The 12284-nt window shown below is 32.3% G+C and overlaps 2 protein-coding genes across 4 annotated transcripts; both read left to right on the plus strand.

The window, feature by feature from the left end:
* Positions 1 to 993: 993 nt before the first annotated feature.
* Positions 994 to 2462, plus strand: LOC149533998 (uncharacterized). 2 transcript variants are annotated; one of them, XM_089803679.1, is made up of 3 exons: positions 994 to 1128; positions 1209 to 1344; positions 1790 to 2462. In XM_089803679.1, the coding sequence occupies exons 2-3, from the start codon at positions 1214 to 1216 to the stop codon at positions 1884 to 1886; spliced, it is 228 nt and encodes a 75-aa protein (XP_089659805.1). In that variant the 5' UTR covers positions 994 to 1128; positions 1209 to 1213; the 3' UTR covers positions 1887 to 2462. The 2 variants fall into 2 exon arrangements, with proteins under 2 accessions (XP_089659805.1, XP_089659804.1); XM_089803678.1 differs by lacking the exon at positions 994 to 1128 and having other exon boundaries at positions 1135 to 1344; positions 1790 to 2026.
* Positions 2463 to 5024: 2562 nt separating this feature from the next.
* On the plus strand, positions 5025 to 6552 carry LOC149533999 (uncharacterized). Of its 2 annotated transcripts, XM_089803900.1 has the most exons (3): positions 5025 to 5219; positions 5300 to 5435; positions 5881 to 6552. In XM_089803900.1, exons 2-3 carry the CDS (start codon positions 5305 to 5307, stop codon positions 5975 to 5977), a joined length of 228 nt encoding a protein of 75 aa, XP_089660026.1. In that variant the 5' UTR covers positions 5025 to 5219; positions 5300 to 5304; the 3' UTR covers positions 5978 to 6552. The 2 variants fall into 2 exon arrangements, with proteins under 2 accessions (XP_089660026.1, XP_089660025.1); XM_089803899.1 differs by lacking the exon at positions 5025 to 5219 and having other exon boundaries at positions 5226 to 5435; positions 5881 to 6196.
* The last annotated feature ends 5732 nt before the right edge of the window (positions 6553 to 12284 follow it).

Genomic DNA, 12284 nt, shown 5'->3' on the forward strand with positions numbered 1-12284 from the left:
CTCTTGTGGATCAATGGCTATGAGCTATATTGATTAGTTAGAAATAGCTCTAGTAGACCGATGCTTAAATTGACTATTGGAATTTATAAATTGGTATGATAATTAGACAAGAAAGATGAATGAAGAGACACACACATAAAAGTAGAATAATATTGCAAACATGAGTTTGTTGCATACACTTGAGAGGTTATAAGGAGATCTCCTCTTGTAAAGAGTTAAGCTTTAGGTTGTAGACTAAACTCTCGATTGTACAATAAACATATATTATATGTAGATAAATGCTACATAGATGAACCCAACTTCATATAAAGTTACACCATTGATAATAACACCAAGATTACATGTAGAACATTTAATAATCTTCTTATTTTTAGATCCAATTGTGTGAGAATTTGTAATACCAACATTTCATACCACTCTCTTATATTGTGATGATGTATCACATCATGTGATCTAAAATGTCAATGAAAAGAATCTTTTCCTATAGATCGTAAAAATCTACTCACTATTACTCAATCCAATCGAAAAAGAAGAACAATGTTCTTTTGGATTGTAAAAATCTAATCGCTTTAGGGCCCGTTTGGTTGATGGAATAGGAATAGAAAAATTGAAATACGATCTTTATTTTCTATTTGGTTCATCATTTGAAATAGGGAATAGGAATATATATATTTCCATTTTCCCTCTAAAATTAGCTTATACCCAGTCCAAAAAATAGTTGTTATTGGAATAGTCATTCCTATTCCCAATATTACATGCCTATTCTCCATTCCTATGCCTGCGGCCAAACAGGCCCTTAATGTTTAGTAATGAAAAAACAAAAGACATTGTAGATAGTGGACTCCTAGTAGTGACACATCATTAGAGTGGATTCCTTAGTAGTGGCACACAACATTGGGCATTAGAGTGGATTCCTTTAGTAGTGGCACACCATATTGGTCTATTATTGTGGTGCTCGTCACGTGTTGATGTCCCATAATGTTATCTCTTGCACGGGACCATGTTGCATTTCAACCGTCCACAGCTTCTCTTGTTGCGGGTAAATGAAAACAGGGGAAGAAAGGAAACCAGGGGTTTGGATGTACCATTTCCTGCTTTAAATATCACTCTCGGTAGATCAGGCGAACAGTAAGTTTTTCCCAATTAGCTTGGATCAATTTAAGGGATTCTTAATTCAGTGAAAAGTGATAAGAATTTGGAAATGGCAGGTTCCATGAGGAAATGGGTGTCTGAGAATAAACTCACCTCGGTTGGGGCATTGTGGAGCTCAAGTTTAGGGGCTTCCCTTGCTTATAACTTGTCAAAGCCCTCCATGAAAACCAGTCTCAAGCTTATACACGCCAGGTATGAATTTCTCCATATTTACCGTCACAAGTGTTGGATGCTTGCTCTATAATTTTGTATGAGTAAGGGTTTCTTCAAGCATTAGCAATTTTAGAAGCGTTGTTTAAAGTTTGGTATTTATAAGTTAAATTAATGTGATGGGTTTCTTCAAGTATTGGGCAATTTTAGAACAGTTGCTTTAAAAATTTGTATTTATGAGTTCAGATAATGTGCTGGGTAGTTGATTTAAAATTTTGTATTTATGAATTCAAATAATGTGATGAGTTTCTTCAAATATTGGGCAGTTTTAGAATAGCTGGTCTAAAATTGTGTATTCATGGGTTAAAATAACGTGATGGGTTTCTTCAAGTATTGGGGGATTTTTTAATATTTGTTTTAAAATTTTGTATTAATTGAACAATGTGATCATGGATTTGAATTAATGGGTGTTTTTAGTGTATTACAGGATTCATGCACAGGGTATTACTCTGGCAGCACTCTCTGCAGCTGCTCTTCTTCATTTATACGAGCAGAAGCCCAAACAAAAGCATGGCATTGCTTAGCCCCTGTTTACCTCAAATTCACATGACAGCATTACTCTTTAGATCTGTTCCGCTTCTCATCTACTCTGGTGATTCAGAGCTTTAATATTTCTTATGTAATTAAATTCAAATTGTTACAAAAATTAGATGTTGGAAGTACTGTTTAAAGGCCCCATTTGGTTGCTGTAAGATGAGGGCCAAAACCAGGGTATAGGGTTAAAACCAAGTTTTGCAGAAAAACATGGGCGTGTGGTTGGTTAAAATTATAGTTTGGTTTTCAATTTCATTTTCCAATTTTGATCAAAAATTGGAAGATGTTTCTTCCAATAAAAATGTGGAATTCGAAATTAAAACCAGGTTTTGAATTTTATGACAATTTTTTTAATAATATTGTGGAGTCCACGGTATATTCATCTTCTGTGTCCACCAAACGAACCATTGTCTTTCCAAACCACAAAACTTGGTTTTCAAAAACCTGGTTATAAGATAACTTGGTTATGCCACAAATTCATCTTCCCCAACCAAACGGGGCCATTAATGTAATTGGGTGGATTTCCCCATTCATGAAGAAATATATCGCCTACACTTAAATCCTAAGTTTTACTCTTTGCGTAGCTTTAATGCTCTCTTATTACTCGTATAAACATGTTCATGACTTTAATGCTCACAATCACATTAAAATAAATGTGAGTTGATGCATTTTCTGTTTTACATAGATTTCAATAGATTTTAGGGGCTTTGATTTTTACAATGCATCGCAACTGTCCAACAAATTAACACCAACCTCCATTAATGGTGGCCAAGGGTTTGCAATCTTTCTTACCAACATAAACATACTTTTGTTGAGACAAAAATATATTATTTGTATTTGGCCAAAGCTTAAAGACTAAGAAAATAAGAATCTCCTCGAAATCGGTCATTCAATTCTAAACTGTCATTGTTCTAAATTTATGAAACAATTAGTGTATATACGATCATCCACATAAAAAAATAACAGTGATGACAAAACTACTATTTTTGGACAAAACATGACCATTAAACCATAATACATTGTAGATAGTAGTTTTCCACAATCCATTAGAATTCTTAGCTGTGTTTTCTGGGTAGATTGTGTTACAATTTTTGCATCTAAATTATATTTATGTCCATTTTCTAATGTATTTTAATTTAATAATATCCCCTAATGTATTAAATTTAATTTAGTACATGTTTTTCCATTAAATCCCCTTTTAAATGAATTCTATTTATTTAATTCCTATATATTTTAATTATTCCTAAAGCTCTATTAAATTAAATCCTATTTGATCTAATTCTACTCTAGCTCTAGATCCTACTCTAGTAACCTCGCTTTCTATCTAATAACCCTACCCATTAATTAAATAAGATTAATTAAGATAATTTTTATCTTATTACATGTCCTAATTATTTGCTCACATATGTGTAATGAAATATCCAAACAAACTTCGAGTTAGGTCTTTTTTTTTAACATTATATTTGATCAAACTCGAAGAGACCTTGTATCTCTATAACAATACTCAATGACTTGTCGCAACCTGTAGCTACACTTGAGACCTGACAATTAATTATCATTATCAAGAATACATTAGAAAAGTGATGGTTGGGATCCTTCAACTAGGAAGTTGAGAGGGTTTGAAACTCTTTTCAAAATAAACTTAAGGGGGGAGAAAATGATTTTACAAGATCCAAACCTACTTCTTCCTTGAGCCCCTATAAGACTACATATGGCTCATTTTGGTTGACTTACTTTGAACATGTGCCAAAATCTAGTTGTTTCAGATCACTTGAACTTATCAAGCTTCCCAATGTAAACTTTGAAAATCTCTTATAAAAGCTTGCGTGGTAGATTTGATTTTTCTTAGTTTTTTTCTCTTTTTGTGTTCTAACCTAAGAAAAAAAATCAATATTTCAAATGTTTGCATTTCTATAATGTAGATCTCTATAGTGAGGTTCAATTGGTGTGGCCCATCAATTTGGCAAGTCTTGGAGTAGTCTAGGTTTGATTCTCTAATGTCATGTTATTCCATGGATGGAAGTTAACTAAGAGGTTTTCTCTAATAAGTTTTGGTTCCAAAAGTCACAAACCAATATACAAAAGATTTGCATTCCTTTAACGTGGACATGTTAAATTGCTAAGGGAATAACTTCAATGGTTCATTACTTAGATATTGCTCTTGTGGATCAATGGCTATGAGCTATATTGATTAGTTAGAAATAGCTCTAGTAGACCGATGCTTAAATTGACTATTGGAATTTATAAATTGGTATGATAATTAGACAAGAAAGATGAATGAAGAGATACACGCATAAAAGTAGAATAATATTGCAAACATGAGTTTGTTGCATATACTTGAGAGGTTATAAGGAGATCTCCTCTTGTAAAGAGTTAAGCTTTAGGTTATAGACTAAAATCTCGATTGTACAATAAACATATATTATATGTAGATAAATGCTACATAGATGAACCCAACTTCATATAAAGTTACACCATTGATAATAACACCAAGATTACATGTAGAACATTTAATAATCTTCTTATTTTTAGATCCGATTGTGTGAGAATTTGTAATACCAACATTTCATATCACTCTCTTATATTGTGATGATGTATCACATCATGTGATCTAAAATGTCAATGAAAAGAATCTTTTCCTATAGATCGTAAAAATCTACTCACTATTACTCAATCCAATCGAAAAAGAAGAACAATGTTCAATTGAAAAAGAAGAACAATGTTCTTTTGGATTGTAAAGATCTAATAGCTTTAGGGGCCCATTCGGTTGATGGAATAGGAATAGAAAAATTGAAATACGATTTTTATTTTCTGTTTGGTCCATCACTTGAAATAGGGAATAGGAATATATACTCCCATTTTGCCTCTAAAATTAGTTTATACCCATTCCAAAAAATAGTTGTTATTGGAATAGTCATTCCTATTCCCAATATTACATGCCTATTCTCCATTCCTATGCCTGCCGCCAAACAGGCCCTTAATGTTTAGTAATGAAAAAACAAGAGACATTATAGATAGTGGACTCCTACTAGTGACACATCATTGGAGTGGATTCCTTAGTAGTGGCACACAACATTGGGCATTAGAGTGGATTCCTTAGTAGTGGCACACCATATTGGTCTATTATTGTGGTGCTCGTCACGTGTTGATGTCCCATAATGTAATCTCTTGCACGGGACGGCGTTCAGAAACCATGTTGCATTTCAACCGTCCACAGCTTCTCTTCTGTTGCGGGTAAATGAAAACAGGGGACGAAAGGAAACCAGGGGTTTGGATGTACCATTTCCTGCTTTAAATATCACTCTCGGTAGATCAGGCGAACAGTAAGTTTTTCCCAATTAGCTTGGATCAATTTAAGGGATTCTTAATTCAGTGAAAAGTGATAAGAAATTGGAAATGGCAGGTTCCATGAGGAAATGGGTGTCTGAGAATAAACTCACCTCGGTTGGGGCATTGTGGAGCTCAAGTTTAGGGGCCTCCCTTGCTTATAACTTGTCAAAGCCCTCCATGAAAACTAGTCTCAAGCTTATACACGCCAGGTATGAATTTCTCCATATTTACCGTCACAAGTGTTGGATGCTTGCTCTATAATTTTGTATGAGTAAGGGTTTCTTCAAGCATTAGCAATTTTAGAAGCGTTGTTTAAAATTTGGTATTTATAAGTTAAATTAATGTGATGGGTTTCTTCAAGTATTGGGCAATTTTAGAACAGTTGCTTTAAAAATTTGTATTTATGATTTCAGATAATGTGCTGGGTAGTTGATTTAAAATTTTGTATTTATGAATTCAAATAATGTGATGAGTGTCTTCAAATATTGGGCAGTTTTAGAATAGCTGGTCTAAAATTGTGTATTCATGGGTTAAAATAACGTGATGGGTTTCTTCAAGTATTGGGGGATTTTTTAATATTTGTTTTAAAATTTTGTATTAATTGAACAATGTGATCATGGATTTGAATTAATGGGTGTTTTTAGTGTATTACAGGATTCATGCACAGGGTATTACTCTGGCAGCACTCTCTGCAGCTGCTCTTCTTCATTTATACGAGCAGAAGCCCAAACAAAAGCATGGCATTGCTTAGCCCCTGTTTACCTCAAATTCACATGACAGCACTACTCTTTAGATCTGTTCCGCTTCTCATCTACTCTGGTGATTCAGAGCTTTAATATTTTTTATGTAATTAAATTCAAATTGTTACAAAAATTAGATGTTGGAAGTACTGTTTAAAGGCCCCATTTGGTTGCTGTAAGATGAGGGCCAAAACTGGGTTATAGGGTTAAAATCAGGTTTTGCAGAAAAACATGGGCGTTTGGTTGGTTAAAATTATAATTTGGTTTTCAATTTCATCTTCCAATTTTGATCAAAAATTGGAAGATGTTTCTTCCAATAAAAATGTGGAATTAGAAATTAAAACCAAGTTTTGAATTTTATGACAGTTTTTTAAATAATATTGTGGAGTCCACGGTATATTCATCTTCTATGTCTACCAAACGAACCATTGTCTTTCCAAACCACAAAACTTGGTTTTCAAAAACCTGGTTATAAGATAACTTGGTTATGCCACAAATTCATCTTCCCCAACCAAACGGGGCCATTAATGTAATTGGGTGGATTTCCCCATTCATAAGAAATATATCGCCTACACTTAAATCCTAAGTTTTACTCTTTGTGTAGCTTTAATGCTCTCTTATTACTAGTATAAACATGTTCATGACTTTAATGCTCACAATCACATTAAAATAAATGTGAGTTGATGCATTTTCTGTTTTACATAGATTTCAATAGATTTTAGGGGCTTTGATTTTTACAATGCATCGCAACTGTCCAACAAATTAACACCAACCTCCATTAATGGTGGTCAAGGGTTTGCAATCTTTCTTACCAACATAAACATACTTTTGTTGAGACAAAAATATATTATTTGTATTTGGCCAAGCTTAAAGACTAAGAAAATAAGAATCTCCTCGAAATCGGTCATTCAATTCTAAACTGTCATTGTTCTAAATTTATGAAACAATCAGTGTATATACGATCATCCACATAAAAAATAACAATGATGACAAAACTACTATTTTTGGACAAAACATGACCATTAAACCATAATACATTATCTACATGGTTTTGAGAGAAGTTTAATTCATTTAAACTAAATTATATTTATGTCCATTTTCTAATGTATTTTAATTTAAAAATATCCCCTAATGTATTAAATTTAATTTAGTACATGTTTTTCCATTAAATCCTCTTTTAAATGAATTCTATTTATTTAATTCCTATATATTTTAATTATTCCTAAACCTCTATTAAATTAAATCCTATTTGATCTAATTCTACTCTAGCTCTAGATCCTACTCTAGTAACCTCACTTTCTATCTAATAACCCTACCCATTAATTAAATAAGATTAATTAAGATAATTTTTATCTTATTACACGTCCTAATTATTTGCTCACATATGTGTAATGAAATATCCAAATATTGACTTTTCAAATCACTTACCTTATTTTCTCCAAACAAATGACTTGTACACCTATTATGACATCTCTTACATTTTCTAAAACTGTTTATTGGAATATTTCTCTTACACATTGACACATCACATTCTAAGTTCCTCACACATGTGAGAAAACATTGGACTTTGCATGGCTTATGTGTCTCCCTTTTGGCACTTATGTGGATACCACATAGATACCACCTCCTCAAGGCCCTATGAAATCCTATAAATAGAGCCCTTGTCTCGAGCATTTTTCATTAGAGTTATTATTCTAGTATTTTCTTAGACCATTTAGAATTTATTATGCTAATCCTTTCTTAGTAGATTTGCATTCAATTCTTTTAGCTTACTAGTTGTTGTATTTACTACTTATTCTTGAATTTACATCTTCATTACTTGAACTAAATGTGCCAAGAGTAATTGATGTCATAACTATCTCTTGAATCATTTAATCATCTTCATTATAGTTTTAGTATCTCTTTGCATTTGCATTTAAACATAAATCATTTGTGGGAATCCATACTTGTGTTTGGGAGAGCACATCCACTAACTACCTCTTGAATCATTTAATCATCTTCATTATAGTTTTAGTATCTCTTTGCATTTGCATTTAAACATAAATCATTTGTGGGAATCCATACTTGTATTTGGGAGAGCACATCCACTAACCTTATCACGAGTAAACCATCAAGGCTTGGGTTCCCTTGTTGATATTATCTAAGGTTTTAAGGGAATCTTGTTTGTTGGATTCTAGTTCTTTCTTTTTGCAATGTATTGCTTAGTTACATTCTTTGATTTTGTATATGAATATGTTTGATAACTAACTCTTCATTGTTTAATCTTGATCCCAACAGGTAGGTTTTTCTTGCATACGATAGCCTCCCCTATTTTTCCTCCATTTACAAATTCCATTTCCCTTCTAGGACTCCTTTTACCTTGAAATTAAAATCAATCATTAATCTATTCAACTACATATGTAAACCTTAGATCTCCCATGGCTCAAATTTTGGGAACTAAAAAAGAACTTTTGGTATAGGTTAAATCTAGTTTGACCTATGTATACTCTAGGTCTTTGTTCCCACTTTAGGACCCTTTCCCATTCTAGTTAATTAAAAGGATTTTCAAATTTGTGGTTGACTAGTTAACTTTGTCCCCCAAAAATCACTACAAAAGTAACCTGTTTAATTAATTTTGGCAATAACATGTGAAGTGAAAGGTGAACACCCAATTTTATGCATTGAAGCAAGGGTTGACTATTTAAGACTTCATTCAAGCATTCCAATCAATAATCTCCAATTAAAAATCAAGTATTCCAAACATCATTTTCTACATCATTAACATTTGAACATATTGTGAAGATGGCTAGGTGTACTTTTTCCCTTGGGAGCTTGGGATTTCCTTTTTATTTTCTGATCTATGCTTTAGTAATTTATATTTACATGATAATATCTACATTTATTAAATAAAATATTTATTGTATTTACATGCCAGGTTTCACTTTATTTTCATATAGGATAGATCTCTAGGCATTTGCTTTGATATACTAGCTCATTTGCATTCTAGACACATAATCTAGACTTACGAGCGCTCACACTTTATACATTTCATAATGGTTATCCATGGATGTGAGAATTACAAAAATAAGGGGATAACTAAGGAAGACCATTGTATAGATACATAGACACACACATTTCCTATACTTGGGGGTTTTGGAGTGCAAATTTAGTTACAAATCTGGGAAGCTAATCCAGGAACCTTTCCACATCCACCTTTTAGATCCTGATTTTGCCAATTTCAGGTTTGGGTTAAACTTTCAACCTATTCCTAGTATAGGTTGAAATTTATTTGAACTATTTTTCAGAACAAAATAGAAAGTTCTAGAGTTTATAGAGTTCTAGGTAGTAGCCTATTATTCCATTAATTAGATCATTCTGGGACTTCATCAATTAGAAAATCAAGCTCAAAACACCTTCTTCTTATCTTTCTTTCAGGTGCACACATTCTTACTCCCATCTCTTGTATCTAATTTGATAGATCAGATTTTTTATATCTTTCATTCATATCTCATATTAGAATCAAAACACAAAATCCAACTCTAAAAGGCTTAGATCTCAAGCGTGTACCCTATTTCACTAGGTTGAACTTGTGAGATCTACCTTGTAAGCAAAGGTTTATTGATTCCAATGTATATTGAAGTATCAAATCACATATCATATAGATACCAATAGAGTATTTGGTGAATTTAATCTATACCTTGACATTGCTCACCATTTCCCACTTACAATACCAAACATAAAATCCCTTCAAAAATAGAAATAAGGGTTCTCGTACCTTAAAAAAAACATCCCAGATTGTCTCGACTCCCTCAACCCCAAAACATGGAGTGGGTTCTCATTAAGGGAGACAACTCCAATTTAACACCCACCCAAAAAACACACTAAACCATATGCACAGCAAATTACAAGTATAACACAATATGATAAAAATGTAACACAACCAATAGTACAACACAAATGCAAAATCATAAGATTAAGAAAAACCACATATCAAATTTTCCTCCACTATTTGAAGAGGAATGATTCAAATCTATAACCTACTCACTTTCTAGCTCTATTTTTTCCAAAATTTCCTTCTCTCCTCTCTCCTCCACACTCTCCAATCTCAATACATGTACCACAAAGAAAAAAAGCTCAATATCTGTCCACAACATAATAAATCCCCTCTCTTATGAAACTAGGTAGATATATTCTCCCTCCCCCCTAGTTGCATGTGTATGAGTAATTATTTTTGAGGTCACTCTTCCCTTATGTCCTTCTCTAAAGTGAATGAACATGACAATGAAAGAGATTCCTTTCATATGATTACTCCATGTGTCCGCCACTCTCTCATGCCTCATTTTCTAACTCACCCATATGATCAAACTTGTCACATTAAAAAATGGCCAAAAAAGGGTTCAAACTTGAAATAACTAGCTCTTAGATTTCCAAAAGGGTCTTATCCCCTAACCCTATGAGGTTGGTAAAAATATGATATATTGAAAATAACTCAATAAAGACACTTAAATATGAAATAAAAAATTCTTTCACACAAGTAATTCAATATCAAATTTACTATTTGAATCACTTCATTTATCACATTAGTGAAACTTTACAACAAACTTGTACATGAAATCACATGCATATTTCACAACACAAGTTTTTTTACATCATGATATGAACCCATAAAGTAAGAGCTTAGCCTTTCCAAATAGGCCAAGTTGGTTTAATTGGTTTGGTACAAAGATCACCATGTGAAATCCCCATCACATTGATCATAGATATCTACACACTCAATTTTAAATGTTAGCCTTGTCATGAAATTTTAACCAAAGAAAAGAGAACATTAGCACATATAAATAACATACATAATATCTAAAAATTACCTCATTTTCTTTCACTTATGATTGAGTTAATTTTCTAATGACATGCATAAAACATGTATTTTTGACAATGCATATGTGAACATGTGCACCATAGATAATCACCCGAATGATGCATTTAATTTCAATATGAATCTCTAATTACCAGATATCTAATATCAACAATATTTCATGATTGCATATAGGCATGTCCATTTATCAATATCTAACTAGATATAATTAATCAATGATCCTTGACTAAATAGTATGCATAATGATAAAAATTATCATTGACATGAAATAATAATTAAAACATAGATTGGTAAGTTTATCGCTGGGGGGTGAACATCATACTTATCATATCCATCATGGAGCATGCATGTGAAATTACTAGCACGTGGGGAATAAATACATCATATTACAATATAGCCAAGTGCACCATTCCTAGCATCATCTATTTAAGGTACTTTGATCATAGTGAAGAAAATGCATTCATAAAATACACATTTCAATGTTTAGTGTTTAGCATTAGGAAAACTCTGCATGGGTCATGGAAAAAAGAAACACTTACTAAGTTCCCTAGAGCCCCAATGCACTAACATTGATCTCTAGCTTAATTTTTTTTTTTTTTTGTGTGTGTGTGTGTGTGTGTGTGTGTGTGTGTGTGTGTCACGTGTGATTTGTGGTTAAGTTCATAATACACCTTGTACACAATGGAATCGTGTATTCATGAGACCTTGGTGTAGAGTGCAATCATAATAACAATGAACTAAGCTACACCCAAGAAATGATTGCTAAATAAAGCCTCTATGAATATCTCATGTTTCCCTAATTACAACTGCTAAAATCACTCTCAGACCAACATCTTAGTGATAGTTCTAGGATGAGATTATGTTATTAGTGCATATCTATGAAAGTTTATATGAGATCTATATGAAGTGTAAATTATATGAAGATAAGCACATGAAAATACTAAGATATGTGTATGCATGAGACTAAATAATGCTAAATAATGATAAGTAACACTAAAATGATACTTAAATGATGCTAAAATATCTATAACAATGATGCTAAATTATCAAAATGATAGCTCTAATATGCCTATAGTAAGGATGCATAAAACTTGGGTCCCTTTGCTCTTGATTTTCCCTTATATTTATAGGATTTCAGAAGGGGGTTGGGGTAAAGATTTGGGATTTACCATTTGCTAGGGGTAAAGTTGAAACTAAAAATATCTCATTAAACCCCAAGAGGAACAGTCCAACAGACTTGGTTTGTGAGGATAAATAGGGATTTTCAATTCTTTTAAATTCTAAAAAGAGTGGATTTCACTTTTGAGAGGATAAATGATTTTAGTTGATTTATTAAATGTTGCATTGCTTTTCAATTTTTTGTCTTTATCCTTTTCCTTTTAATTTACTTTATCTTTTATTTTATGAATTGAATTTCCTCTTTGAAAGTTATTTTGGTCTTTTTGAATTTAAATCAAGGATTTAGG

This window comes from Cupressus sempervirens, chromosome 10 (assembly GCF_028749045.1).
Source record: "Cupressus sempervirens isolate cs-2001-9-10 chromosome 10, ASM2874904v1, whole genome shotgun sequence".
Lineage (NCBI taxonomy): Eukaryota > Viridiplantae > Streptophyta > Pinopsida > Cupressales > Cupressaceae > Cupressus > Cupressus sempervirens.